The sequence below is a fragment of the Molothrus ater genome, chromosome 20, assembly GCF_012460135.2.
Source record: "Molothrus ater isolate BHLD 08-10-18 breed brown headed cowbird chromosome 20, BPBGC_Mater_1.1, whole genome shotgun sequence".
In the NCBI taxonomy this organism is placed as follows: Eukaryota; Metazoa; Chordata; class Aves; order Passeriformes; family Icteridae; genus Molothrus; species Molothrus ater.
In genome coordinates, this window is record NC_050497.2 from 7,112,256 (window position 1) to 7,137,518 (window position 25,263).

General features: G+C 47.0%; 1 protein-coding gene across 1 annotated transcript in view; it reads right to left on the reverse strand.

Moving 5' to 3' along the window:
- Positions 1–25,263, reverse strand: part of RAPGEF1 (Rap guanine nucleotide exchange factor 1) — an 84,317-nt gene that overhangs the window by 16,124 nt on the left and 42,930 nt on the right. The window contains exons 5-13 of the mRNA XM_036393872.2: positions 24,755–24,843; positions 24,216–24,368; positions 22,741–22,864; positions 21,338–21,521; positions 20,276–20,791; positions 13,791–13,993; positions 11,170–11,325; positions 1,681–1,962; positions 305–397 (exon numbers count right to left, since the gene is read on the reverse strand). Coding sequence (XP_036249765.1) covers positions 305–397; positions 1,681–1,962; positions 11,170–11,325; positions 13,791–13,993; positions 20,276–20,791; positions 21,338–21,521; positions 22,741–22,864; positions 24,216–24,368; positions 24,755–24,843 — 1,800 coding nt within the window. The remainder of the gene's footprint in view (positions 1–304; positions 398–1,680; positions 1,963–11,169; positions 11,326–13,790; positions 13,994–20,275; positions 20,792–21,337; positions 21,522–22,740; positions 22,865–24,215; positions 24,369–24,754; positions 24,844–25,263) is intronic.

Below are 25,263 nucleotides of genomic sequence, written 5' to 3' on the forward strand. Positions count from 1 at the left end.
CAGGGTGCAGCTCTCTGCAAGGGACCTTCCCGCAAGCAGCTCCGAACAGCCAGCGAAGCGCAAACAGCGTGGCAGGAGGAGCCATCCCTGACTCCTGCCAGGGCTCAGCGTCACCCCAACAGCATCTCCTGCTCTGCACCTGCACCAAGAGGGCCCCCAGCCCTGCAGCCAGCAGTGGGCAAGCAGAGGGATGGCCGGGGAGCTGGGGCAGCAGAGGGACAGACAGGGTGTGCAGAGGAGCCCCGTGCAGTCGGCATGCACCGGGCAGGGCAGCCCCTCCCGGGCCTCTCGGGCTGTTACTTACTCCTTCAGAGCCTGGGAGTTCCCCGTTGCTCTGGCCAGAGGAATACAGATTGACATATTCACCCTCACCAGCCTCCTCACTGGCGTTTTCACTCTGAGGGAGACAGGATGAAAGGAAATACGTGATGGTGCCCCCCACCAGCGCTTTGTGGCAGACAGAAGCAGGGAGCAGAACTGCCCTGGCAGCTGCTGTCACCTCCCTGGAGCTGTTCTCTGTCTCTGTGGCCAACAGCAGCCACTGAGGCTGCACCATCCTGGGGATCATTGTTTCTGGCTCTGGAGGACTATCCTGGAGGCCCTGGGCAGCAGCAGGCTCTGCTTTGCAAGAGCTGTGGGCTCCAGGTGAGAGTGCCAAGGTGCAGCGGGCGGATTTCAAGGTGCTGGAAGCAGAATGTTCAGAGCTGGACACAGAGCTCCTGTCCTAGCCAGGGCAGTCCTGCTGAGTGCAGACCAGCCCTCAGCCCCACAGGCATCAAAGGTATCCCCCAAACTAGGCTACAAGCATGGACCAGACCCATCAGGCCAGAATAAACCAAACTCGAGGCCTTCTGGGATATAAAACAGACCCGGTGCAAGGAAGATGCAAAGCAAGGTCACATCCAAAGCGTGAAAAGCTGCACATTTACTCTGTAATCAGTGACCCTCTTCCAAACTTGGCAGAGAGGCAGCACTAGCATGCCCTGTGCTGACAGCTCTAATCCCATCAACTCTCGGCTTTGCAGCAGACGAAAGAGGAACTGTCTTGAAAATGAGGTGTTCAAAAAAGTATCTGTAATGGACAGACCTGCTCAGTGATGTGCAAAGGGATCTGGGACCTCAAACTAGCAGAGTGGGAGCAGTGTTAGCCTCACTTCACCAACATGTGACAACCTGCCACCAAGCACACAGCTGGGGCTGATGGGAACTGGGAAGAGCAGGAACCTGGAGAGAACAATAGGTTTTATGCACAGGAGAGAGCTGGACTGGACCCACTGCTCCTGGTGACTCAGGAGGGAGCAGGTGGCAACTGCAGGATGTGAACTGCTGTTAGGAGCCTGCATTTAGTAACTACCAACCTCACAAAACACTCCTTTACCTCCCTCAGCTTTATCTTACAATTGCAGGAAGCTACAGCCAACTTTCCCCTTCACCAGCATTTGACATTTCGTGTTTCCTATATCTGTGTAACATTTTCTAAAACCTGCTGAGGCTGTCCATTTTTTTTCTAGCCGTTTTTATATAAAATTTCCTCTCTTCAGTCCACGCACATTTGGAAACCAGACTAGACCACAATTTAGCATGTATTAATACAAGAGACATTTTCCTTGAAAGAAAAACCCCAACAAACAAAGGCAGCCTTGCGTGAAGGTGCGTTATCGTCTCTTTGGATGGTCTCACCGAAGGCGTCTGGAGAGAATCAGTGAAAGAGGTTTCAGAAGGAAGGCAGACAGGAGCATTCCCATTAAAGCTGCTCTCCTGAGAAGAGGAGTTTGGCACATCCACAGTGCTGGGTGACTGGCTGGCTGCAGCGGGCACCGCTAGGTCGGGGCTCTGGGACAGATGGACGGGTGGAAAAGGTGGAGTGGAGCAGGAGGAGGAGGTAGAAGAGAGGAAAGGAGGTATGGAGACTTGGTTGTGAGGCACAAAGTCCTGGGAGTAGGACCTAAACACAGATTTGTACTGCAGGATGCAGAGACACAACACAAAAAAAAAACAAGGAAGAGGGGGAAAGGAAAGAGACAGACAAAAGAAAAAGTAATTAGATTGGCAGCAGCATAGCAGTGACAGCACAAGGCATTTCTAACACAGGCAGCACTATTTCACCATCCACACACTAGAGCAGGAATTGCTACCTGGGATACATCAGCCAGGCTTTCCCTGGCTGTTCTTGCACCAACAGCAGCCTGGCTGCTCATCTCACAGAGGGAAAGTGAGCAGCAAGGTGTGAGCTGCAGGTATCCAGCCTTTGCTAGGCAGGGGAAAACCTGGATAGCTCAGAACTGCTAAAGCAGTGACCCTGAAAATCATCTGAGTGGAGGAAAGGATGTGAAGGCACACAGAAAGCACAACTCTGAGCATGCTGGAAGTATCTACATAGAGAAAACTACTTCAAGTGCTTATTGCTTTTCTGGGATTTTCCACAGGATCCAAATTTAAGATGCTTTTTGCTCCAGCCCTATAATTTAACAGCTACTGTGTCAAGTCTGTTCCAGAACACACAGCTCCCAGGGAGGAGTGGCTGGATACTGCCTTCAAAGTTACACTGAAGGATAAAGGAGATTATGCTGCTACTCCTTCCCATTCGTGAAAAACAGGGAGCAAAAATGGTAATTGCCCTCAGGAGTGATGAATTCCTTATCAAACCAATCCTTTAATGCAGTGCCTTGAAGAATCAGCTGAAGAGATGAAAAGAGATCATCTGCGTAAAGCTTTATTTCACTATCTCTCCTAATCATCAGATTACTGTTCAGATAATATTAAACAGGGTGCAGTGGGAATATATTGTGCCAAGAAAAACAAGAGCAACCCTCTGTCTTTTAACATCTGGTGCTAGTAAGATTTGCCATCAGGGTAAGTCCAAAACAAAGCTGACTACCATTAAAAAAAAAAAAAAAGCTAAATCTGCTGGAGAGGAGTTTATTTTAAAACTTGCAAAGCTGGTCATAGTCAAGTGTACTGAAAGAAGAAACACATCATCCAAAAGAACCCCAGGCTGGAACACACTTGTGGTGCTGCTCCGTTGAGGGATCTGCTGCAGGACAGTGCAGTACAGAGCTCTCAAGAAGCACCGACACAACTCGCTCAAACCAGGCTGAAAACTGACAACACTGTGGTGTAAAAAGAAAAGGAATCAAAGGCAGGAATTGGAGAATTCAGGCTACATTTTCTCAGGAGAGTTGAGCAGGTAAGAAAAAGCAAAGCTTAGTCCATCACCTGAGCCCCAGCAGCAGCACCCAGCTCAGCAGTGGTATTTTTGTTTCTACCTAGGAAAGATGTGGGCTTAAAAATCTAAACTGATAACAGCCTCAGGCCAGAGGCTTGGTCAAAAAAGCTTTTCCACTACAAAGGAAAGGAAATGTAAAGGTCAATGATTAGGCTTTACCTTCCACCACCTTAATCCTTGAGTGCCTGTGCCTCGTGCCTTGTGTGGAGTCCAGCAGTGCTCCGGGTGTATTCTCAGGGCCCAAAACAAATTGCAGGCCATAATACAGAGGAGGAGGGGATGCTTTGGAAAGAGAGCTTAAAAGACTACTGAAAAATAATTAAAATGCAAATCCCCTCCATGTGCCTGTGGCTAAAAGGAGACTGGCTCTAGGACAGGCTCCTCTCTCTTCCTGCCCATTTCTTTCCGGATGAGCAGCGCTGGCTCCAGGGACACTGTCAGCTTTTGGAGCTGCCTCAGTAACAATGACAAGTCTAATCTCTGTATTTACTTTCTGCCTGGATAAATGCTCTACATTTATTCATTTTCACTTGCATGGCACAAACCACTAAATCCCTCGTAAGACGCCGGGCTCATGACATCACCTTGGCTCAGCAGATTCATTCTGCCTGCCTGGTATTTCATGATCTCACTGGCACTAATATTCCAATGATCACCCCAAGTCCCAGCCTAGACCCCAAACCACTGCTCAACAGCTCGAGAAAGCACTCAAAAAACTGCTGTGCTGATAAGAAGATGCTTTGAGAGGAACAGGAGAAGCTCTGTGCCAGCTCCCCCATTGCTGGATTTCCTGCACCCACATGACACGGGCGGCACACGCTGTCCTTCACTCTGTACTTGATGGACATCTTCCACCCAGGAGGTCCAGGGGGCTTTGTCCCTGACCTGCTGAACCCAGAGGAAAAGGCAGGCTTTGCAAAGCAGCAGTGGAGCTCACGCAGGGCAGCAGTGAAAGGAAATGACTGTGCTGAGCCAAGTCACTCTGGGACAAGCCCTGCGTGAGGTGCTGGCAGGGTTAGCTCAGGGCAGGCTCTGCTCCCCTGCCTGCAGCCTGGACCAGCAGCTCAGGGACATGAGTTACTGCTTCTGGGGCAGGAACATTTGCACAGCTCCTGCCTCGAGGAGTTTCACGCACATTAATCCTAATTTGAAGGCAATTTAGACCTAAATATAACATAATATTGAAGAAATTTTAGAAGTTTGAATGCAGATAAGTCAGTATTGACAATCACTGAATGTTTCTCTCTCCCTGGTCTCATAATACACCTTCAGAACAACTTCTTGGCATGAGGTATGTTGAGAATGCCAGCTTAAGGCCCAGGTACCCATGAAAATGCATTAATCTTCATTATGTGATCCGTGAACAATCATTTAAGGATGCAGACAGGCTCTCAGCATGCTGTTAACAAAGGGAACAGTGCAGAGAAGCCTTTGGTGTGCTGGCATTAATTAGTCAGCCTGCTCTCAACTTCCAATCTTGTTGTAAAGTTGCATCTCGTAGAAAGGGAGCCAGGGAGCCCCCTCCTTCCTCCGGAGCCTGCAAGCAGCTCTGGAATTCCAGCTATGCAGCCGTGCTGGGACAAGAGCCAAGAGTGAAGCATACTTTTCAAAGGGAAAAAAAACCCACCCTGCAGTGGAAATGATGTCCATATGGCACCCATTCCTGCTGCTCCCCAGTCTGACCCAGCCCAGCCAGCAGCTGCCCCAGGAATTCCAGCCATGGCTTCCATGGGATCTGGGTGTTGTCCATCTCCTGGAAGCCTTGTCATCCTCTAAAATAAATACTTTTTTGGGGAGGGGATGGTCCATTCAACACAACTGTCACAAGGAAACAAGCCATCCTTTAGTGCTCCCCCCCAAGAGGCAACAGTTTATCTTGGAAACAAATCAGTGCTTGCTTTCATCAGCTTCTCAGAGGTTTCCTGCAGGGTCACAGTCAGTTATGGCTCCACGGACACAACCTCCTACTCCATGGCTCTGGTTTAACTGAAGTGATTTCTGGGAAAGCTACAAAACAGGGAAAGGATGCTCTCCTGTATCCAAACTCTGGCCACACTGCCAGCTCCCACCACAGGAGCAGAAGAAGCTCCCAGCATGAATAACTCTGACCTGTAACAGCAAATGGCCAAGACAGGGAGAAGAGGGAGCTCCCTCTCCTCTCACCAGTGCAGTGGTATTTAAAAAAACCTCTCTGCCACTTGGGAAGTGCTTGCACAAAGCCAGCTTTGAGCCTGGGAGCAGTCTCATCTCCTGGGAGCAGCAGGAAGCAAACCCTGAACATTTACCACACACTGTGACACAGAGGTCTCCCAGAAACAGCATCTTTCAACCTTTTCAATTTGCTGCCTTTGATTTTTTGCAACTGTGAATATTTCAGAACAGCTTTCCATCATTAGAAGCCTTGTTCCAGGATGTCCCAAAGGTCAGTGACATTCTGGCTGTTTATTTGGATTAGATGAAAGGAGATAAGCACTTTTTTCTATTAAAACTTATTTCAGGAGAGATGCTTCTTCACACTCACTAGGCATGGCTGACCACAGCTAACAGGCAGACAGGGGTATATATGCAGAGAGTCAGTGGTTCCAAGTTACAGCAGCCTCCAGCCCAAATCCAAAGCTGAATTCAATTACACGGCTGACAGAGCATCTGCAGCATCAGCAGACACAGCCTTTACCTTTTAAGCACAGCCTTCTCAGTTACCCTATGGACTTCTGCCAAATTAATCTGCCATCCTGCCAGACACTCCCAGATCAGGTAGAGCATCAGACTCCCAAAGTATGAAGCTATCAGAGGAAAGGATCAATCTTTTAGATCTCCCCTGCTAATGTTATTAAGGGAACTATGTGGGCAGCGTGCCAGAACTGGATGCCCAAATTGTAACAGTACAGAATTATGTTCACAAAATACTGGGTGTTGCAAAGTCATTAGACCTTAAGAATATAATTGCACAGACAACTATTTGAAAAGACTTCCTATCTCATAACACAATGCTGGGCTTCCAGGTACTTTTGCTAATGAGGAAGGAAATGCTCCTGCAATGAATGGCTGGAAACACAAGCTGCCAACAGAATGGCTTCAAGCACTGCCACAGGAAAGGCAGCAACTCCTCAGGCTGGAATGTTTCTCAGCAAGGCCTCTGACCTGGCTGCAGAGCTGACCTCCCTGGTTTTAATTGATGCTTAGCACAGTACAGGGATGGATGGGACTTCTTGTGTCTCCTGGCTTCTGCACAAGAAAACACAAATTCCAAACTTTTCCTTGTGGAGGAGAGATTCCTGCACATCTTTGCAACAGAACAAATAAGGGGCAGCAGGGGAAGAAAACATTTGAAAGATTTATTAACTATGCTGTCATGCACCCCTCTTTGGAAAATATCAGAATTCAATTCAGTTGCACCTCCAACATCAACTCTTTAGCTTGTGGACAAAGCCCCCAGATCAAGATGGCAGATCTGGAAAAAACAGAGTCTGGAGACCAAGACAAGACTTCTCAAAGATCAGTCACACAAAAAACAGGGGGTGTGTGGCCTATGAAGACAACATGGGACTGGTCAGAAAGACCTACAGAGACCTGCAGTGTTCCAACTGCAAGGAAAATGTATAAACCCCCAGGGGAAGTGGTTTTCACCACCCCAGAGGATCCAGTGATGCCAGCAGGCAACAGCACTATTAATACCAATGTCCAAGCCTGCCACAGGCAGTGGAAATGAACACAAACACAGAAGGAATGCTAAACAGGAAAGGCAAAACAATACCTAAGTCAGAGCAGCTGGTTAAAGGGATGCAAATCTTTTCAATCCCCCTTCCCTCTGCTCCAAATTAAGGAGTGAAAACCTCAGGACAGAAACGAGCAAACACTTTAGGACTTCCCAGCCATGGCCTGACTGAGGCTCTCACCATGTGAATGAAAAGGGCTCAGATTCTGCTGAGGGCAGAGCCTGGTGTGTGCTGCAGGCTGGGAGTGAGCTCCAGGAATGGGAACCAGGCAGGGAAAACGTGGGAAGCACATGGCTGTGTCATGCACGCCTTTAATCACTGATCTGACCCCCCTTTTCCTGAACATACGTTAGCACACACACAAGAAAGAAGAACAGTTGCTGTGAATTTTCTGTGCACTTGCTCAATTTGCTCAAGAATGGTGAGAACAAGTGAGAACAGAAGCACTGAACTGGAGCTTTCATAAGGAAATCACTTGCGCCTTCTGCTGGAACCCGACAGCCAATTGGGTAATGGTAAATTACTGGAAATGTTCCTTAATTAAAAAGAAAACATAAGAAAAAACCCAACGTTTTGAGAAAGGCAACTTATTTCTCCACAGTGAAGGATGCAGCCAAATTTCCACTACTGGCATGTACATGCCTTGGAGATACAACTGCTCCTTGTTTCAGTGAGGAAAAGCTTCCACAGGAGTTTCTGCAGCCACCAAGGGTGGACGGGCAGCAGTGGAGCTCTTCACTGGATATTTCCTCTACCAGAGCAGAGTTCTCCAGCTGCCAGGAAGGAATGAGATTTCAAGATCTGATTATTGCTGCTGCTGGGATACCTGCCCACCCATTTCCAGGCAAAGAGCACAAGGACTGATTAAACCAAGGGAGAGCAGCCCTGTGCTCACAAGAAGGGAGAGAGGTGATCAGCCAGAGAGAAACTACTGCCAACCACAACCAAGGATGATGCTTCTTGTTGCAAACCTCCTTCCCCACTGCTAAGAACTTCCAAAAGAGGGGGGAATCCCCTGAATGATTTTTGACAGCACAATCCAGCTGTTCCCCCAGTGTGGGGTTCAATGGCTCAGCTGTCCATGGGATGGGGAACATGATGCAGTTCCTTAAAGCACCAGCCCACACCACCAACACAAGCCCTGCTGGCACAGAGGCCAGACACGAGTCAGACTGGGATAAAAAACAGCTCAACTTGCCAAACCTATGAGGTCTGATCCAGTTGCTCAAGATCTGCCCCTATCCAGTAAAAGCTATTACCTCTGACACAATTTCCTGCAAAGGAGGGAGAAGCACAATTAGTGAGTGGGCTGACAGAGCAGTGGTGGCAGCTGGGCTGCAACAGCCCCTGCAGTGCTGACTGGAGAGAGAGGAGTCAGGGCTGTAGAAAAATTCATCCATTAAAAATTAAAAGATGCTCTGAACAGCTTCACCTCTTTTCTGCTGTTTGAAAAGAGTCTTGTTAAGCCATGTAAATCAGGAGTAAGGCACTGATCCTTCACCTGGAGCACGGAGCTAAGGGGATCACAAGCAGAGCGCGGTGCTGGCTCGGCCTCCCTGCTGCTGGCACGGGAACAGATGGGGACAGGGACAGGTCCTCCCTGGGAGTGACTCCTGTGCCCTCCCGAGCCAGTCTCCAGGGAAGGAAAAAAAGCACAGGGCACTTTCTGAAAACTGGCTACACTTGCAGGGCCTTGCTGACACTGGGTCAGGGGACAGCCATCGAGTTTAGCAGCTCGGACTTCCCGGTATTGATCCAAAGAGGTTTTTGCTTCCTGTGCAGAATGAATAACAATTTATGTAGGAAACATATAATTTTGGGAGATCTGATAGCCACTGCTGCTATCTGGGTACACAGGAGGCCAAGTGCTCAGCTGGCAGTGTCTGCAAGGTGTTCTCTCCCTGGCACTGACTCCTCACTGGGGCTGGTGGCAGATAACGCTGATTTTTGCCAGTTTTATTTTTCACCAGTGCTCACTTGAGTGCCCTTTCTCTAGGGAGAGAGGAGAAATGAAGACAAGAGGATATGAGGAGCAGAGCAGCAGGCTGAAGTGCTCCTGGTGCAGCTGGTGGCATCCATTGAGAGAAACCTCCTGGGGCAGATCGCAGGAGGGGCTCTGCTCCTCCCAGGGCTGATGGAGAGTGGGTGTCACCCTGGGGAGGGATCCAAACCCCCACAGCTGTTTCACATCTCTGTCTTATTAGGGATAGGGGAAACAGGATAAACTGTGGTTATGGTATTACATGGGTCAGTTATGATGCATGTAAGGACATTGGTATTTTGCAGCTCAAAGAGACACTTTCGTAGTGAAAATCTCATTTTTGGCTGTGAAAAAATAGACCAGATAATGAGAAACTATGAATTATCCTAATTTAAAGGTACTAATGGAAAAATCACCATTTTTAATTCAGCTTATTTCATTTGACAGTGCCCTGTCTCATTGTTCTCATTGTTCCTCATGCTCCAGCCATTTATTTTATCCCTCACCAAATCCTTGCAAAAATGAGTAAGGATATTTTAATGAAGTTTCAACATTTCTTAAAATAATATATTCACAGTAATGTAGTCCAAAGTAAGATGAGAATGGGTCAGAGCAATTTAATAGGTAGTAACCATTTAATCCAACAAGGACACTCTTTAAAATCAAAGTGCCCACGTATTTTTAGAACATTATAGAATCATATTTATAGCCTCCCAATTAAATCAAAAATAGTCAAGCACTTTTATCTAGTCCTACAGTTCCATGTTTTGCTAGCGAGGACCACTACCAGGTAAGAGAGCTGGACAATTCAGGACTTTTACTTCAAATTTTAGAACTGTTTACCACAAATTTATGCCAACACGAACCTTGCCACCCCTCAGCCTTTTCATCTGTGCAGCAAAGCTGTGATACTGCTCTCTCTCACACAAGTGGAAGCCAAAAGCTTTCATTCATGGCTTGTGAAGTAGCTCTACTTGTAAAGCACTTGAATACTTTCTTCTTCTTTGGACCAGTGATTATCACTAATTTTTAAAGAATGAGTAAGTGCTGAAATGGGAAGATAGCAGTGGCACAGTGGGAGGATACTGTTTTCAAACATTTAATATTAAACTAATTGAACACTTCGGAATCTTCTCAAGTCTTGTCTGATAATTTCTTCTCCAGAAGAAGCCTAATTTACTAAACATCCAGGTCACTGTCAAAAAATAGTGTATTCTCAGTTGTCATCACATGGCAATCAGAGCATAACCACATAGTTTTACATGAAAATGAGCCCCACACTGATGAGCTGGTGGAATCCCATGGTTGAATTCAATTTCATTATGTTAACACTTCGTTATTACTACAATTTAATTTAAGCAGCTGATCAGAGATTTAAGCAGTGCTCTAATACTATTTTGATTTAAATGATTTCCAGCTCCTCCTGCCATTTTCTCTTCAGGTTGCTCTGAAGTGCTGTAGGAGAGAAAACCCTGCTCATCCATCAGCAAATCATACAAGCAAACTGAGCTTGTTTGGGACCAGGGAGATGTGAAGGGAAGCAGACAGGCAAAAATGAGATGGAAGATCTAGCAGAGGCTGTTTTCTAGAAAAAAAAAAATAAAGGAGCTGCAGCCCCTGTTCCACATCTTTGATTAAATCCATGGATTTCAGGACAGCATCTTGTTATTTCTCCCAAGGTCAGGCTCACACAGCAGCCTTTAATTGACTCATCCACATCAGTGGCATCATGCAATGGGACAAAAAGACTTTGCAGCTCCAACGTGCAGCCTGGGGCACACAGAGGTCACAGGAGTGTGCCTGGGCACACAGGCCAGCTCTCCTTCCTCAGTCCCCTGCTACAAATGGAGAGAGATACACCTCCCCTGGCTTCACTTGGTGAAAAGTGTAAATCTCAGCAAGATTTTCACCTGGTGAGAGTTACACCTGGTGAGAGTGAGTTACACCTGGTGAGAGTTACACCTGGTGAGAGTTACACCTGGTGAGAGTGAGTTACACCTGGTGAGAGTTACACCTGGTGAGAGTTACACCTGGTGAGAGTGAGTTACACCTGGGCAGAGTGAGTTACACCTGGGCAGAGTGAGTTACACCTGGGCAGATTTAAACACCGTTTCTCCCACCTGGCTGGTGACTAGAGGAGGAGTTCCAAAGCCCCCAAAGGAACCTCCAGGTTCACCTGAGAGGCCAAGCAGAGAACTGGCAGAGCAGTCAGACAATACCCACGTGTTGCAGAACTCAGAACTCACCGAGTGCACAGGAAAGGAGCTGTGCCTGCTGAGAAAGGAGTTAGAGACTGACATAGTGAGGCCCTGAGTGGCACCGCAGTCCTCGGGGCTGAAGGGCACTTTAGGTTGCTGGACACAGTAGGAGACAGAGGAGAAAGAAGAGGCAGCATAGGAGGCCTGCTGAGGAAGGGGGAGAAAGCAGGAGACACAAGACACAGAGAAAGAGAGCACAGAAAAGGCGATGAATAAAGGGCAAGAAATGCTAACTGTAAAACAATGCATATAATGGCTGGCTAAACAAACAGCTATTCATACAGCTCATCAGAGCCAGACACACCAATATGCCTTTCTTGAGCTCAAGAGGCACGGCAAAAATCACAATTTAAATCTTCTTTGTTTCACAAATCCCTTAAATGTGAACTCCTGCCTCCCCCTCCCTGCTCACCCCGGACAGCTGCTCCTGGCTGCCCTTTTGTCCCCTTGCTGTGGGGACAGACAACCACAGGAGCAACTGGCTCCAAGCACACAGTTCTTGCACATACATTCCTGGGTTTTTTTTTTCTGGCAACCTGCACACTGGGAATTTGGCCTCTCCAGCGTGAGCTATGGCTCCTCACTGGTACTGCTGTGAGACTGGGTGACAGTGACATCCTGCCATTTCTCTGTCCAGTTCAAATAATATCATTTGCACAGGAGGCAGCTATTACACTGTAAGTGACAAAGCCTGCAAGGAATTTCTCCTGAATTTCCCTATGGCAAGGAGACTGAGAGAGGATAAGGTATATTCAGGCTTTCTCAGACTTGTTGAATAAAACATGCAATGTAAACACACAATCTTATTTTTGATTAAGATCTGAAGCTGACAAGAAAGGACTTCCTCATTATTATATTACAGAAGAGTCCATCCAGCAAAACTTGCTGCTGCTAGAGCAGCTGATGCCCATTTGATTAGCCAAATCAACATCTCCCAGGGCAGCAGGAGCAGAGGAACAAGAGTCTGGGGGCTTTTACAGGGGCTGTTGAATAAGCCATCACCTGCTTGCACCTCTTTCCCAAAGGAGAGATGAAGGGTGGGAGGCTGCACTTGAAGAAACCTTTGCTTCAGGGGAACTGCAAGCAACACCTTGATGGTATCAGCTTGTAAAATGACATGAATGGCCAGCAGGCAAAGCAGTGACATCTTGGCTGTCCAGAAAATTATTAAAGGGAAGCAAAGAAATGCTTTGCTTCAGCCATCAAATTCAGGACAGGAGCAGAATTTCCCTTCTGCACAATGGCTGCAGTAAATCTGTGCTTTGCAAACTCTGATCATGACCGTGCAGCCCAAGCCACCTCTGGAAACAGCCTTGAAGTGCAGCCACCTCCAGGAGGGGAAGGCAGGCAAAGGACTGCAAGGTACAAGTGACAGTGCAAGGGTCACACTGATGGGGACCACAGACCCTGGAGAACTGCCTGAACCTCAGGAGATGAGTCCTGTAGACTCTTTAGTGTCCCTGCAAAGCAAATGGGATGCCAGCATTTAAAGTCTTGTCCCCACAAACATATAATAATAATAACAATAACAATAATAATAATAATATTCAGCTCAGCTTAGCCAAAAATGTCACTTTATCTTTTTAGGACTCTACTTGCATCACAGGAATGTAGTTATGCAAATCCCAAAATTAGAGTCAAAAAGTAACACTCTGGGACAGTCAAACTTTAGCACATACAACATGAAGAAATATTGCAAGAGTCACCCTCACAGTGGTAAGTTCATGGCTCTGTTCCCACATTTCCTCCCATTTTGTTAATGCCATGGCCAATTTAAGTGAGCTACATCAGAACAAAATAATTTAATTTTTTTTTTAAACAGAACAAATAAGATCATTAATATAATCAAAATACCTTAAGTTGGAGTTGGGAAAAAAAGAAAGAGAAAAGAAATGAAAGGAAAACCCTTAAAAGGAAATGGGACAAAATCCCACCCTCCACTGAGGTTGGAAACAAAACTGCTGCTGCCATCAGTGAGATCAGGATTTCATCCCACACGTGGAAAATGGCCCTTTCTGTGCTGTTAAACCCAGCACCCACACACCTGTGGATGTGGAAACAGCCTGGGGGGCCAGCAGAGCTCTGAGAAACAGGTAAAATCCTGACTCACACAAGGGGACTAAGGTGAAGGAAACACGCAGAGTGAAGAGGTGGCTGTACCAAAGGTCTGTGCAAATAACAGAACAGCAGTTATTCTGTTCAGTTATTATTGGTGGCATCTCTGACAACAGTTTCAAAACAGCAGTGGGAACAACAGTGCAGCAATCTCTTGAGAATAGTGCTGCTCAGTGTGTCAAAATCTTCCAAGCAGTTGTTGTTACACAAGCCTGGCACAGATTCAGCCCTGCCATGTGCAAGACAAATGGTTCATTTTTAGGGCATTTTAGGACTTTCAAAGCTTATAGGGAACGGTCTGAACGTGGGGTTGGAAAGCAGCAAAACTTCACAGAATGCAAAATGCCTAAAACCACATTCACAAGCTGCCAAGGAGCACGATGTGGTAACAGCAGTGAGACATCCTCCCACCACCTCTGCCTGCCAGAACCAGGAGCAGGGAGAGCTGAGCTGAGCCTGGCGGCCCTGCCAGGTGTCCCTGGGGTGTCACTCACCAGCTGCCTCTGCTTGGGTGGGAGAGCAGGAGGAGGTGCCAGATCTTGAGGGGGGTCTGAGCTGGTAAAGGAGTCATTGATCCCATAGACTTCCCTGAGGTACTTGTTCTTCTTCTGGTAGATGTGCTCGTTCTGAGGGGTCTGGTAGAACATGGAGGGCTGTGGCTCTGAGTAGTCTTCCACAAACTGCATGTAGGCCATCACTGCAAGGCAAAGAGAGGTGGCACTCACTGTCCTGCTCTGCAAACCCCAGCTGAGGGTCAGCAGGCAGATGTTTGTCCTTGCTGCCATGCACCTTGCAAATCCAGATCTCCATCCTGCCAGCCAGCACACAGCAAACACCATCCCAGACCACAAACACAGCTCTGGAACCAGTGAGGTCTCCAAACAGCCACTTGAGAAGTCTCTTTCACTGATGCTTAGCCCAAATCCTCACGTAATTCATGGCAATTCTGAGAATATTCCTCAACAGCTAATGCCCAAAGTCACCAAAAACCCAGAATAGTGTCAATCTGCTTTTTAGGAGTGTAACAATGCAATCCTGACAATAAATCTGTAATAATTCTTGTGCCTACAGTAAGTCTCATGTCTGCAGTCAGTAAGATTTCTAGAACCAGCAGGCATACAGTGTTTCTCCATTCTAGCAAGCTGATAAAACTGTTATCAGAGAACACCTACCTGTGAGCCTGGCTGTGCCTCTCCCCCAGCTCTTTAAATGCCACTGCCAATCCTGGCACAAAATACTTACAAAACACTTCTAAAAGTGCCACTGACCACGTGTTCCTACCTCCTCAGCCCAAATCCAACACCCTTTGCTCCCATCCCTTTTTAAAGCAACTTACCATCTCCAGTTTTCAAATTCAACTGATTCACAAGCTTTTGTGAGATGTGGCTCAATAGAAATGTTAAACAGGATCAAACCTTGCCTAGAGGACCTTTCCATCTGTAAAATATTCCTTCCAAAATCTATTAAAAAAACCCACACAGGTGAGCCTGGGCAGCTCTGACAGAGGATTAGTTACTGCTGCAATATTTCAGTGTTGGAGGGGGAGGATGACATCCAGTGCCATAGAAAGACTACTACAAGCTCACCCCCATTATTAAGGATTAGAAGTGTACTGAATAATAGAAAACAAAGAAAAAAAACCCTTTCTGTACACCTGAGAGCAGGAGAAACAGATGTGTTTCAGTGTCATGGGAAGGACTAACCCAGGCCTTCTTGTAAACATGCTGTCATGCACAAGGCACTGTGAGCATCCCTCCCTTCCTCCTGATAAACAAGCAGTTGTTGTTTTTTGTAAATCTGGTCATTTGGTGGCAATTTTTCATCTTCTGCTGGCATTTCAGTTGTACAGCTGAAAGGAGTGGATGACTTCAGTGAAAGCTATAAATACAGCGAGCACAATGCAGGATTTGCACATCATGAAGTTGGTTCCCACACTGGCTGCAAGGCAAAGTCCTCTGTTCACCTGCCAAGGCAGACCCCTGGGCCAGCCTTCAAACAGGATACAGCCCTGCAAATGTGTCAGCAGGAAGGAGTTGCTTTGCACCTGCCTTGGGCCCCTTTTTTTCAGATTTCCTCTAATATTTTAAAGTCCATTTAGAAAGGGAGCTAACACATCTGCTCTTCCCCAAAAGAATTATAACCATCTTCCAAAAAATAGAATAAAGAAAAAAAAGAAATAATGAAAAAAAAAAAAAACAGGTTGGAGCAATGGGAGCACAGGAAATGGAGCTGATGGAATCCAATCCTGACCAGTAGCTCCAGCTGTCCCCACCCTGTGACCCCACAGTCCTGCCAGTGCACAACCTGGTCATGTCCTGCAGTACAGCCTGTCCTGCACAGCTCTGCCAGGGCTGCTGCAATTCTGACCTCCAGCTCTCCCTGCCACCTGACCCTTGCTCCTCTTCCTCCCTCAGACTCCCTGCTCCTTCCCAGCACCACCTCACAGTGAATAGAAGCATGTTCTGGAATTACTGTCTCATTTGGAATCATGGTGGTGGTGCCAGAAATACAGAATTGCTAAAATAGTCTTTTCAAGTATCAGTGATTCAGTTGGCTAAGGTGCTCCTGTGCCCTGGAAAATGCCCTGGTATCACAAAACAACTTCAGGAGACAAGATCTAAAGAAGGCTGATGAAAGATATTTCTCTAGCAGCAAAACTGAACTGAGGATCAGGAACCCTTGCAGAAATGCAGAGGACAGGAGCTCGAGGGAAAGACCACATTTTGAGAGCTCATCAAGTGAGCAGGACAAAAGCCAAGAAGGCAGGCCTGGCAGTGCTGGCACAATGCAGCAGCCACTGCTGAATCCAGACCAACCCTTGGTGCTGAGTCACCTACAGAATCAGGGCTTCAGTGAACACCCAGAACTGCAGACACCACTGGGGATCAGAGCTGTGAGCTCCTGGAACAGCCCCAAACTCTGCAATGACACCACAGCTCAGAAGTGTTGGTGAAAAGGGCATCACATCAGACATTTGTGCAAAATTAAATCACTGCAGCTCAGGGCAGTGAGCCTGAATGCTCAATCTGCCTTAACTCAATCTGCAAGGGAATAATGAAGAGCTCTTTTATCTCAGCTCTTTATGGGGCTAATGCATCCCATTGTCACGGCAGCTCCCCTGCCTGGCTTGTTACAACTGGTCCTGGGCAGGTGAGCATGTCTCTGCCTCTACTTTGTCATCTTTGTTTTTAGGCAAAGTGAAAGGCAGTTGGGATGGTGAAATACAAACCTGGCACTGCAGAGTGCAAATCAAAACAGGCATCATTAAAATCCTGCCAATCTCGAACAGGAGAGTAAGCGAGCAAGAGCACTCCCATGGTTCCTGATTGCAAAGGGTCCTCTCTCCCCCTCTCCACTGTGGTTTTTAACAAGGCAGAAATTTAAAAGCAGATGGGAAATTACATCAGCAGCTCAGCTCAGGCTGCACGCCCTGCAGCAACTGTGCAGAGGGAGGGATGGGGGCTGCAACTCCCCAGTGAGCAGCTGGGGTGGAGTGACAGTCTCAAGGCAGCACCCCAGGAGAAAAGGAGGCGTGAGAGAGAAACCTCTCCCACCACATGCCCAGTTTATGTCAGTTCTTAACCCAGACAGAAAATATGTGAAATTTAAAAAAACCATGAAATCTCAGACTGAGGCTAGAACACCTTCCCAACAATCTGCTTGCAGTGCCTTGACTGTCATTTCTGAAGGAGCTAAAGCTGCTCAGGGATTTCCAGCACACACCAGCTCTGCCCATATGGCAGAAGTCACAGGTGCTGCTCTCCCAGGGCCAGCTCTCCTGGAAGCAACACTCATCTGCAGGAGAGGACCAGTGGCTGCTGGAGTCCAAAGGGGTTATTAGGAGAGGATCAGCACTAAGGCACACCTGCAATAGGGTGAGGTACACCTGCAATAAGGTGAGGCACACCAGCATCCCCCTGGAGGGCTCCCTGACAGCCCAGCCCAACCCTGCGCCCTGCACAGGCACAACAGATTTGTGTGCATGGGCAAGAGCCAAAATAATGGACATTCTTAAGCTATAGCACACAGCAGAAGTCAAGGTCAATGAGGCAGTGGTTGCTGTCACCTCTGGGAGGAGAGCTGCTCCTCACAGAGCTGGCATTATCCGCTGGCTAAGCCCAGCCTGCCCTCAGCGTGGCTCCTGCAGTTAAATACCAGCTGCTCACTGGGCACCAGGCTGTGTTTTGTTCCCACTGACAGGGAGGGAAACATGAATAAATGCCTCACCAGTAGTTTCCAAGCTGTTTGGGGAAAGGATCTTGTTATTTCTGACTCTGGGCTCTTAATGGCAGAAGCTGTTCTGGGTCTGTGTCTCGTTCAGCAGGAGCACAGTGCTGGTGCTCAAGCAGAAGTCTGGAGTAATTTGCCCTTAGCACAGTAACATGTGCTCTTACAGCACAGTAAAATAACCATAACTCATGCCAGACTAAAAGCCCTATCATTCCTCTGTGTAAATTATACAGAAGTCAACTCTTGGAGGTCCCTCTGAGCACAGCTCACAGCAATGCACAAGGTTAACTCAAGCAGACCTTCTGTGTATTACCAATAAAGACCATCAGTGTCTCTGCTGCAACACTTACTGCCAGCTACCAAAAGATGACCCACAACAAAGGCACTACAACCAAGTCCTATCTGTGGTTTTTTGTTTTTTTTTTAACAAATCCATGCATCTTCTCCAGCTCCCAGGAGCTGGCTGAGGTTCTGGAAGCAGCCCTGTGTGATTACACAAGAGTATCTACATGCATCAGCCTCTGGGCAAAAAATATCCTGGGTGTCACCACAGAGCCTGAGTAATGTTTGACTGGCCTTTTAAATGCTGAAAAAGTAAAACTTAGCAACCACAAATCCATGGTGTGATAATACTGTGGAGTAAAAACAACCTTAAACAAGTTCTCAGTGTCACACAAATGCAACTAAAAAATTTGCAGTGGTTGGGTATCAGCCCCAGGACTACTTACAAGTTTTGCAGCAAGGATGCTTTATCAAATCATCAGAGTTGACAACACATTAGGTAACAGCTCCTACCTCTCCTAACAATGCAATCTGATCAATACTCACAAAATTTCTGATAGTGCCAGATTACAATTAACTCTAATCCAACATCAAAGAAAATTCACACAAGGTCTTGGTACTGAGGTTAAAGTTGTGCTCAAGCAATAATGCAGATTGCTTTTAAACTTGTCAACTCTTTGGCATCTTGTGTGATACCAGAAAACAAAGATATGGGGCTTAATGACACAAGCAAACAGCTCAGATCTCTCTTGCAAATGTCAAATTTCCTCTTACCCAAGATTCACCCAGGAATCTCCCCTCCACTGCAGCTGCCTACGTGCACAGAGGTGCATTTCCCTGCATCCCTTCCAGCCTGAGTGGGGTAACAGCCATCCCTCATTAGTAACAGCAGACCCACAAGGATCTGACCCTGCACTGACGTGCTCTGTATCACAGCCCCTGGCAGCTCACACTTCAGGAGAGGATTTTGAACAGCACAAGCTGTAACACCTTTGCCTGTGCCCATTTGCTTCCTCTCTCTTGTCCACAACCAACCATCTCAGCCTGTTTTTTAGCTGATCTTAGTGTCTTTAGCTGCTTGATTACCAGGGAGGAACAAAAGAGATTTCCTGCATATGGGGACACTTGGATGACCCTCACTTTCAGGTGGGTCAAGCCTTGTGCTCTCAGTAAAATCCCTCAGGGTTACTCATGTGGACTGGTCACTCAGGGATAATGGAAATGCTTTTAGACAAGGCATATTTTTAAAGAAGTGACTGGCAGAGTGCACTGCATAGGAATGGAGAGAATAACCCTGACACCACATCCCCCTCTTACTCCCACCTTATCCATAGAATTGCAGCCTCTTAGACTGCTTTGGGTTGGAAGGGACCTTAAAGAATCCAGTTTCAACCCCCCTGCCATGCACAAGGACACCTTCCACTAGGCCAGGCTGCTCAGAGTGCCATCCAGCCTGTCCTGGAACACCTCCAGGGACAGGGAGTCCACAACCTCTCTGGACAAAAATTATTCTCAGTGAGAAGTCTATAAACTGCAGAAAGGAGCCAGAAGGCCAACTCAGCTCTTTGAAACCAGCTCTTCTCTTGGGCTGCCAGCCATGCAATGTGATGCTCTTCCTCCAGATCTTGTATACATTACCTCCTCATGTAACACACGGCTGCAAAGCCAGCCAGTGACCAGTAAAGCAATATCTGCTGGACCTCACTGTGCAGGCCACAGCCTTCCCTGGCAGAGCACTGTGGCTGCCTGTTTGGCAAGAGGTTTCACATTTTTCAGCCATGAACATTAAGGAAATCAGAAGAAGGTCTGAGCTTGAGATGTGGTCAGCCCTGGTGTTCCAGGAGTCTGGCTGGGGACAGGAGCCTTTGCTTTTCGAGGCTGCTCGTTTTAATGATGTGGGAAATTCTCAGGCATCCGAAGGAAATGAGATCCTGTAGCAAAACAGCAGTGCTGGAGTCTAGTTAATAGTGTTGTCTTGCACAGCTATGTGGGTGCCTGTGCTCCTATTGCCAAGTAACTGCTCTGGCAAGGCTGGGTTTTGGACAGAAAATCAGTCCTTTCTCTGAGCTCCTGGAGAGGACCCAACTCTCCCCTGCAGTGGGAAAACAAAACTGGGGAAGGGGGGAGGAAACTGACTTAAAAAAGGAGAATAGAGCAGAAAGATCTGCAAGACAGAGTGCCTGAAAGACTCACATTCAGGTGAACAGAGAAGTAACATGGTCTCACCACAGTAATGAAGATGCTGTGTGATTCCAGATCCCTTGGGCCTGGATCAATCCTGGCCCCAGGAATCACCCCCTGCCCACCACAGCACTGACATTTCCCCTCCATGTCTTTGACACTGACCAACTGCTTTTGACACTCAAGACTCAAATAAGAGCATCACCATGATTACCACTACTTAGTGATGATCAGAAGCACAACAACTACAAGGTAAAAAATAAACCCCAAACAGAAACTTGCTTACTGTGTTTGCTTTTCTTCTCTGGCAGAGGTGGCGGCTTTTCTGGGTCACTGTTGGAATCTGGAGCAGCAAAATCAGCAATGAATTCCACTGGTGCTGAAGAGTTTCCTTGCTGGAAAGGCAGAACAGCAGCAAAGGGCGTGAAGGGCATTGAGGGGACAAGGACGGCGCTCTGCAGGTCATCCTCAGAGATGTTGTCATACTGGGATGGGTGCCTCTCATAGGACACCCTGCAGCCTGAGCTCTCTGAAGTCTGGGAGGCTGCACTCCTCCTCTTCTTCTCTGGTAAAGCTGGGGGAGTCTCTGTTGGCTGTGCTGCTCCTGAGAGGCTGCAGAGCTCCAGTGGAGGAGAGGTGCCCTGCGGGAGCTGGAAAGTGTGTCCATGGAAAGGGGAGCCAGACTCGCCCAAGGACTCTGGCAAGGGGCTGAGGACACTGGGCCCCTGAGGAGGTATCTGATCAGTGTTGGAGAGGTCCTGCTGCAGGAATTCATAGTCTGGATCATAGTGATCTGATTGATCTGGGTAAACAGAGGATGATGTATTAGTTTCTCTTTTACTGTTTAGACCTTCTCAGTTCTGTCCCTCCCATTCTATCAGTTAATTAATCAGTTCATTTTAATCAGAGTGGAACTTCCTTGCAGCTGGGACCATCTCTTTACACCTTCTATAACATCCAGACTTCATACAACTCATCATTAATTCTTTACACTAGCAAACAAATAACAAAAATTCAATAGGCAGACATCTGCAGACTTAATTTTTGCCATATTTATATTTTCTTTCCTAGCATGTAGAAACCACACTGCTTTAGTCTAGCAGGACTGTAATTTCTGCAGACAGGGCTGAAATGAAGAAAACATTCCACTTGAGAGCTGAATTGAGTTTGAGAACCATCACCTACAGCAAGGGAAACACATTCCCCTGGGCTTTTTCCTCTCTGAAATAGCTCTGCACTGAACTGCCTGCAGCAACTCCAAGACAGCAGCTGTAGTGCAGTGCATTTGGTCCATCAGCTCCTGCAGCTGAGCTCCCAGGGCAGGGCAGGCCCCAGCAGCCCCTCTTACCCAGGGTTTCACAGCTGGTGTTGCGGGAGCACTGCCCGCTGTCGCGGTCCAGCGAGGAGAGCTGCTCGTCAGACTTGCTCAGTTTGCCAATGCTGCTGCACGGAGACAGACGAGGAGACTCCCCCCCGTAGGAGTGGCTTCCACCTGACAACCTCCTCTGGGCATAGCAGTCAACGTCAAAATCCTTCAGGACAGAAATTAAAAAATTAAAAACGTCACATCACCATCACTCTCGGCAGCTTGCTAGTGAGGAAGATGCAGCTTGAGGAGCAAAGACCTCCCAGTGCTGCTGGCTCTCTCTAAGCTCAGGGAGAACACAGAAACCCTCTGATACACTCAACAGCCCATGCCAGGGAGCTCTGGGTGCTCTTGATTTCAAGCAGGGGTTGCTGTGGCCCACACTGGACAGATGCTGAGATGACCAAGTTCTTCACAGCTACCTGTGTCTGATGACTGTCCCAACACTGACACAAGGGAATGACACTGCAAGATCTCTCATGACACACCTGGGCCTTTAGCAAATACTTGGTTACCTCACACAAAGAGAAAATAAACTACAATGAGATACAACTTTCTGTGCCTATGGCTATGGTCCCATTTCAGAAATCACCTCAAGCTTATTAACCTGTGAGTGAACCCCTCACTATTCCCACTCCATCAGAACATTTAGTGTGACTGTAGTAACAACTGAAGAGTGGCCACAACTTTATCTGAGTCAGCCAAATGACTGTAGAGGCTCCCTAAGCCAGAGCTGAGGCTTTAGAGATGAGGACAAGATTTGATTTTTGTGCAATTTGATATGATTCAGGTCCTCACTGCTGAGCTAGTAAGTTCCTGAATGGGTAAAGCAAACCCAGCCATTTACAACCTCATAAACCCCAGACAAGCACAAGAAATGGAATGTGATTAACACACACACAACTTTCCCATTTTTCTACCAGAAAATGTACAAATTTCCCCAAAGCACCAGCAGCGGTCAGAGCAGTAGCTCAAACTACTGCTTGAGTTAAAAGATGCTTTAAATTGTGACTGGATGAAGACAGACTTCTGATCTCACTGAGAGTAAACCCTGGTGAGATGTCAGGGAGCTCAGCCAGCTGCTGTCCCCTGATCTATTGGACATGGAACACTCAGCCACTCCCATCCTCACACTCTGCCACCCCTCAAGGCAACAAAGTTTGTAGCAATTTGTTAATTATACACAACAACACTGTAAAAAAAAAAAAAAAAAAAATTAAGCTGCCAACATTATTTATGACACTGCTGTTCCTGCCACTGCCACTCCCACTGCAGGCTGCCTGGGACGAGCAGGGACCTGCAGCTCTCAGCATCTCCCTGAGCTTTTCCTCCAGCTCACTCACAGCACTTTTCCCTTGGCTCTCACAAAGGGGTTATGCCATTACCTGTCTGTTGATCCCAACAGGTAAACTGGACCCACTGGTAGCTCTGCTCATGGGGGCCACCACAGCCACTCTGGTTGGGGAAGGCGCCGACTGACGTTTTTTAGGGGGCAATGCTGGTGGAGGGCTGCAAGACACAACAGGAATTGATGTTTCCATCACTCTTCCAGAAAAAAAAACGATTTTCAGAGGCTTCACAAGGTATTTTCCAGAAAGCTTTTGTCAGCCAGGAGCTATTCAGCAAAATGTATCCACTAAAAATATCGATTTAAGAATACTCTCACAGGTAAGGTAACTCTCCTGTTAAGTCATTTATTTTTTAAGGTTGGTATTTCTCAAACAGAAACAAATGCTGCTGTAAATAGTATTTTTAATGGAGCTAATTAGCATGGTAATTATTTCTTAATAAAAGCAGTGAAAATCCAAATTAAATGTTTTGGTTGACCCAAATATTGTTTCCATTCACAGAAGTCCCTCCCCCTCCTCAAACCTTCCAGATCTGAAAAATGCTCAAAGTTTCAGAGATTTACAGGACAGGAAAATTCTCTTTTTTGGTCTTTGCTTTCTTGGTGAACTTCAGGGAACAAAAGGGTCAGAGTTGCTTTCACTGTGCACTGTGAGGGCCCCCTGTTTTGGCATGAATCTGTGTCAGACCCACACATTTACAGTAATTTGTGAGAGTTTAACCCTTTGACTTTTAGCTTTTGCTTCTAATGACACATAATTCTGGTAGTCATCAAGCCTGAGAAGTTCCCAAGAGCACACGTAGTCTGTTCTTGGAACATACCACGAAATTTTTATATAACCTTTGAGAATTCATAAAATACACAGAAATGTGATTCTTTTTGTCAGCCACAGCCACGTGTGCAAATTACCACAACACGTATTTTTCACACCAGCCATCAGCACCAGTACTAGAGAAGAAAAACAACACACACACACACAAACCTGCAAATTGGGGGTTTTCTCTTCCTCCTCAAAATAGAACACAGAAACTCTTATGTGGTTACTCTTAGAACAGAGTAGGAACAACAAAGCACAAGGGTTTTTTCACACACTCTTGGCTTTCACTCTTAAGCTGATAGGCAAAGCTGAACAACCTGGCTCTGCAGGACAGATTGGTAACTGCCCCCTGAGGTTAAAGGAACATTTCCCATGGGATACAGCAGCCCAAGACACTTGCACAGTGTGGAAATCACACTGTTTTATGAGGTTATATGGATTTATGTGATGCCTCTCATGTGTGGGTATCAGGGCATGGAATTATCCTCACAAAAAAAGAAGGAAAAGACACAAAGAAATAATAAGAGAGAACACAAAGCAGAGTGCAGGAATAAGGAAAAATTGCTCTGGAGGACTGGAAATTCAAGAGCAACACTAACCCTCCTCTCTTGTGCACATTTTGCAAGATTGTTTAAAAACCAACAGGCTGCTAAGAGGCACTGGTGCTCTTTGGTCAGCTGGCTGGGCAGTGTTACCTGTTCTCTGCCACACGAATGCTGGGCAGAGGGGGTTTAGGAGGTGCAACTTCTTCATCCATGGAGTCAGTCAGCAGCTCGTTGGATTGAGTCATGTTTGTTGTTTTGTTGAGGATCTCCATTTCTCGGTCTGTAAGGGGAAGTTCTGATGGGCTGCAACATGCAAAACACAGATTGTAGATCATAAACCACAGCTGGAACACAGCCCTGACAGATTCCAACCTATTTTAAATCATGTGCTATTCAGACAGACAGCCAGAGCGGAAGGCAGAATTTGCATCTGCAGGTGGAATTCCATGTATAATCAGAGCTCAGAGTGCATGTGACACAAAGGTTGTTCACCTTGCCAGATTTTGGTGTCTGTCCTATCACAGCATATTCTCTTTTAGTGATCTTACTGAAATGGATGGGGGGGGACTACATAAAGAACACTACACCACCCTCTGTGCAGAACAGCTGAATGATTTAACTCAACTGTCAGCAGTCAGAAATGATCCCTTCTACATCAGTGCTGCCCACAGAAGAAATCAGTGACCCACCTGTCAGATTTACATGCTGGTAAACTGGGTTTAACTGGGCTTGTGGGAGAGGGATGCTCCTGCTTTTCAATCGTGAGTCTGACCAGCTCCTGATGGAGGGAGAGAAGAAAAAGAGAATAATCAGAATGAATAATCATTCATTGCTGAATGCTGCACTGAAACATCCCAGAACACAGAGGGAAGCTACTGCAGTAAACTCTTGGTTATGGTTTAATGATGGTGTGGACACAGAGAGAGCTGAGCTGGGTGTAAGTCTGGTACAGAGCCACACAAATGATGCAGAACAGCTGCTAAGGAGCAGCCTGCACCCAGAGGAAGTTTTGGCAGTATTTGAGTGAAGTTCATTACCCTGACTGTATGGGGATTCTGCACAAACCCACATGTGTGTCTTTTTGCTATGTTTCCTCTTTCCTCTGTCTCACTGTTCCAGTCCACACAACACCCTAGATAATGGTAAATTGGCTTTACATACACATCTAAGTACCAAACAGTCTTACCCAGTGGAGTAC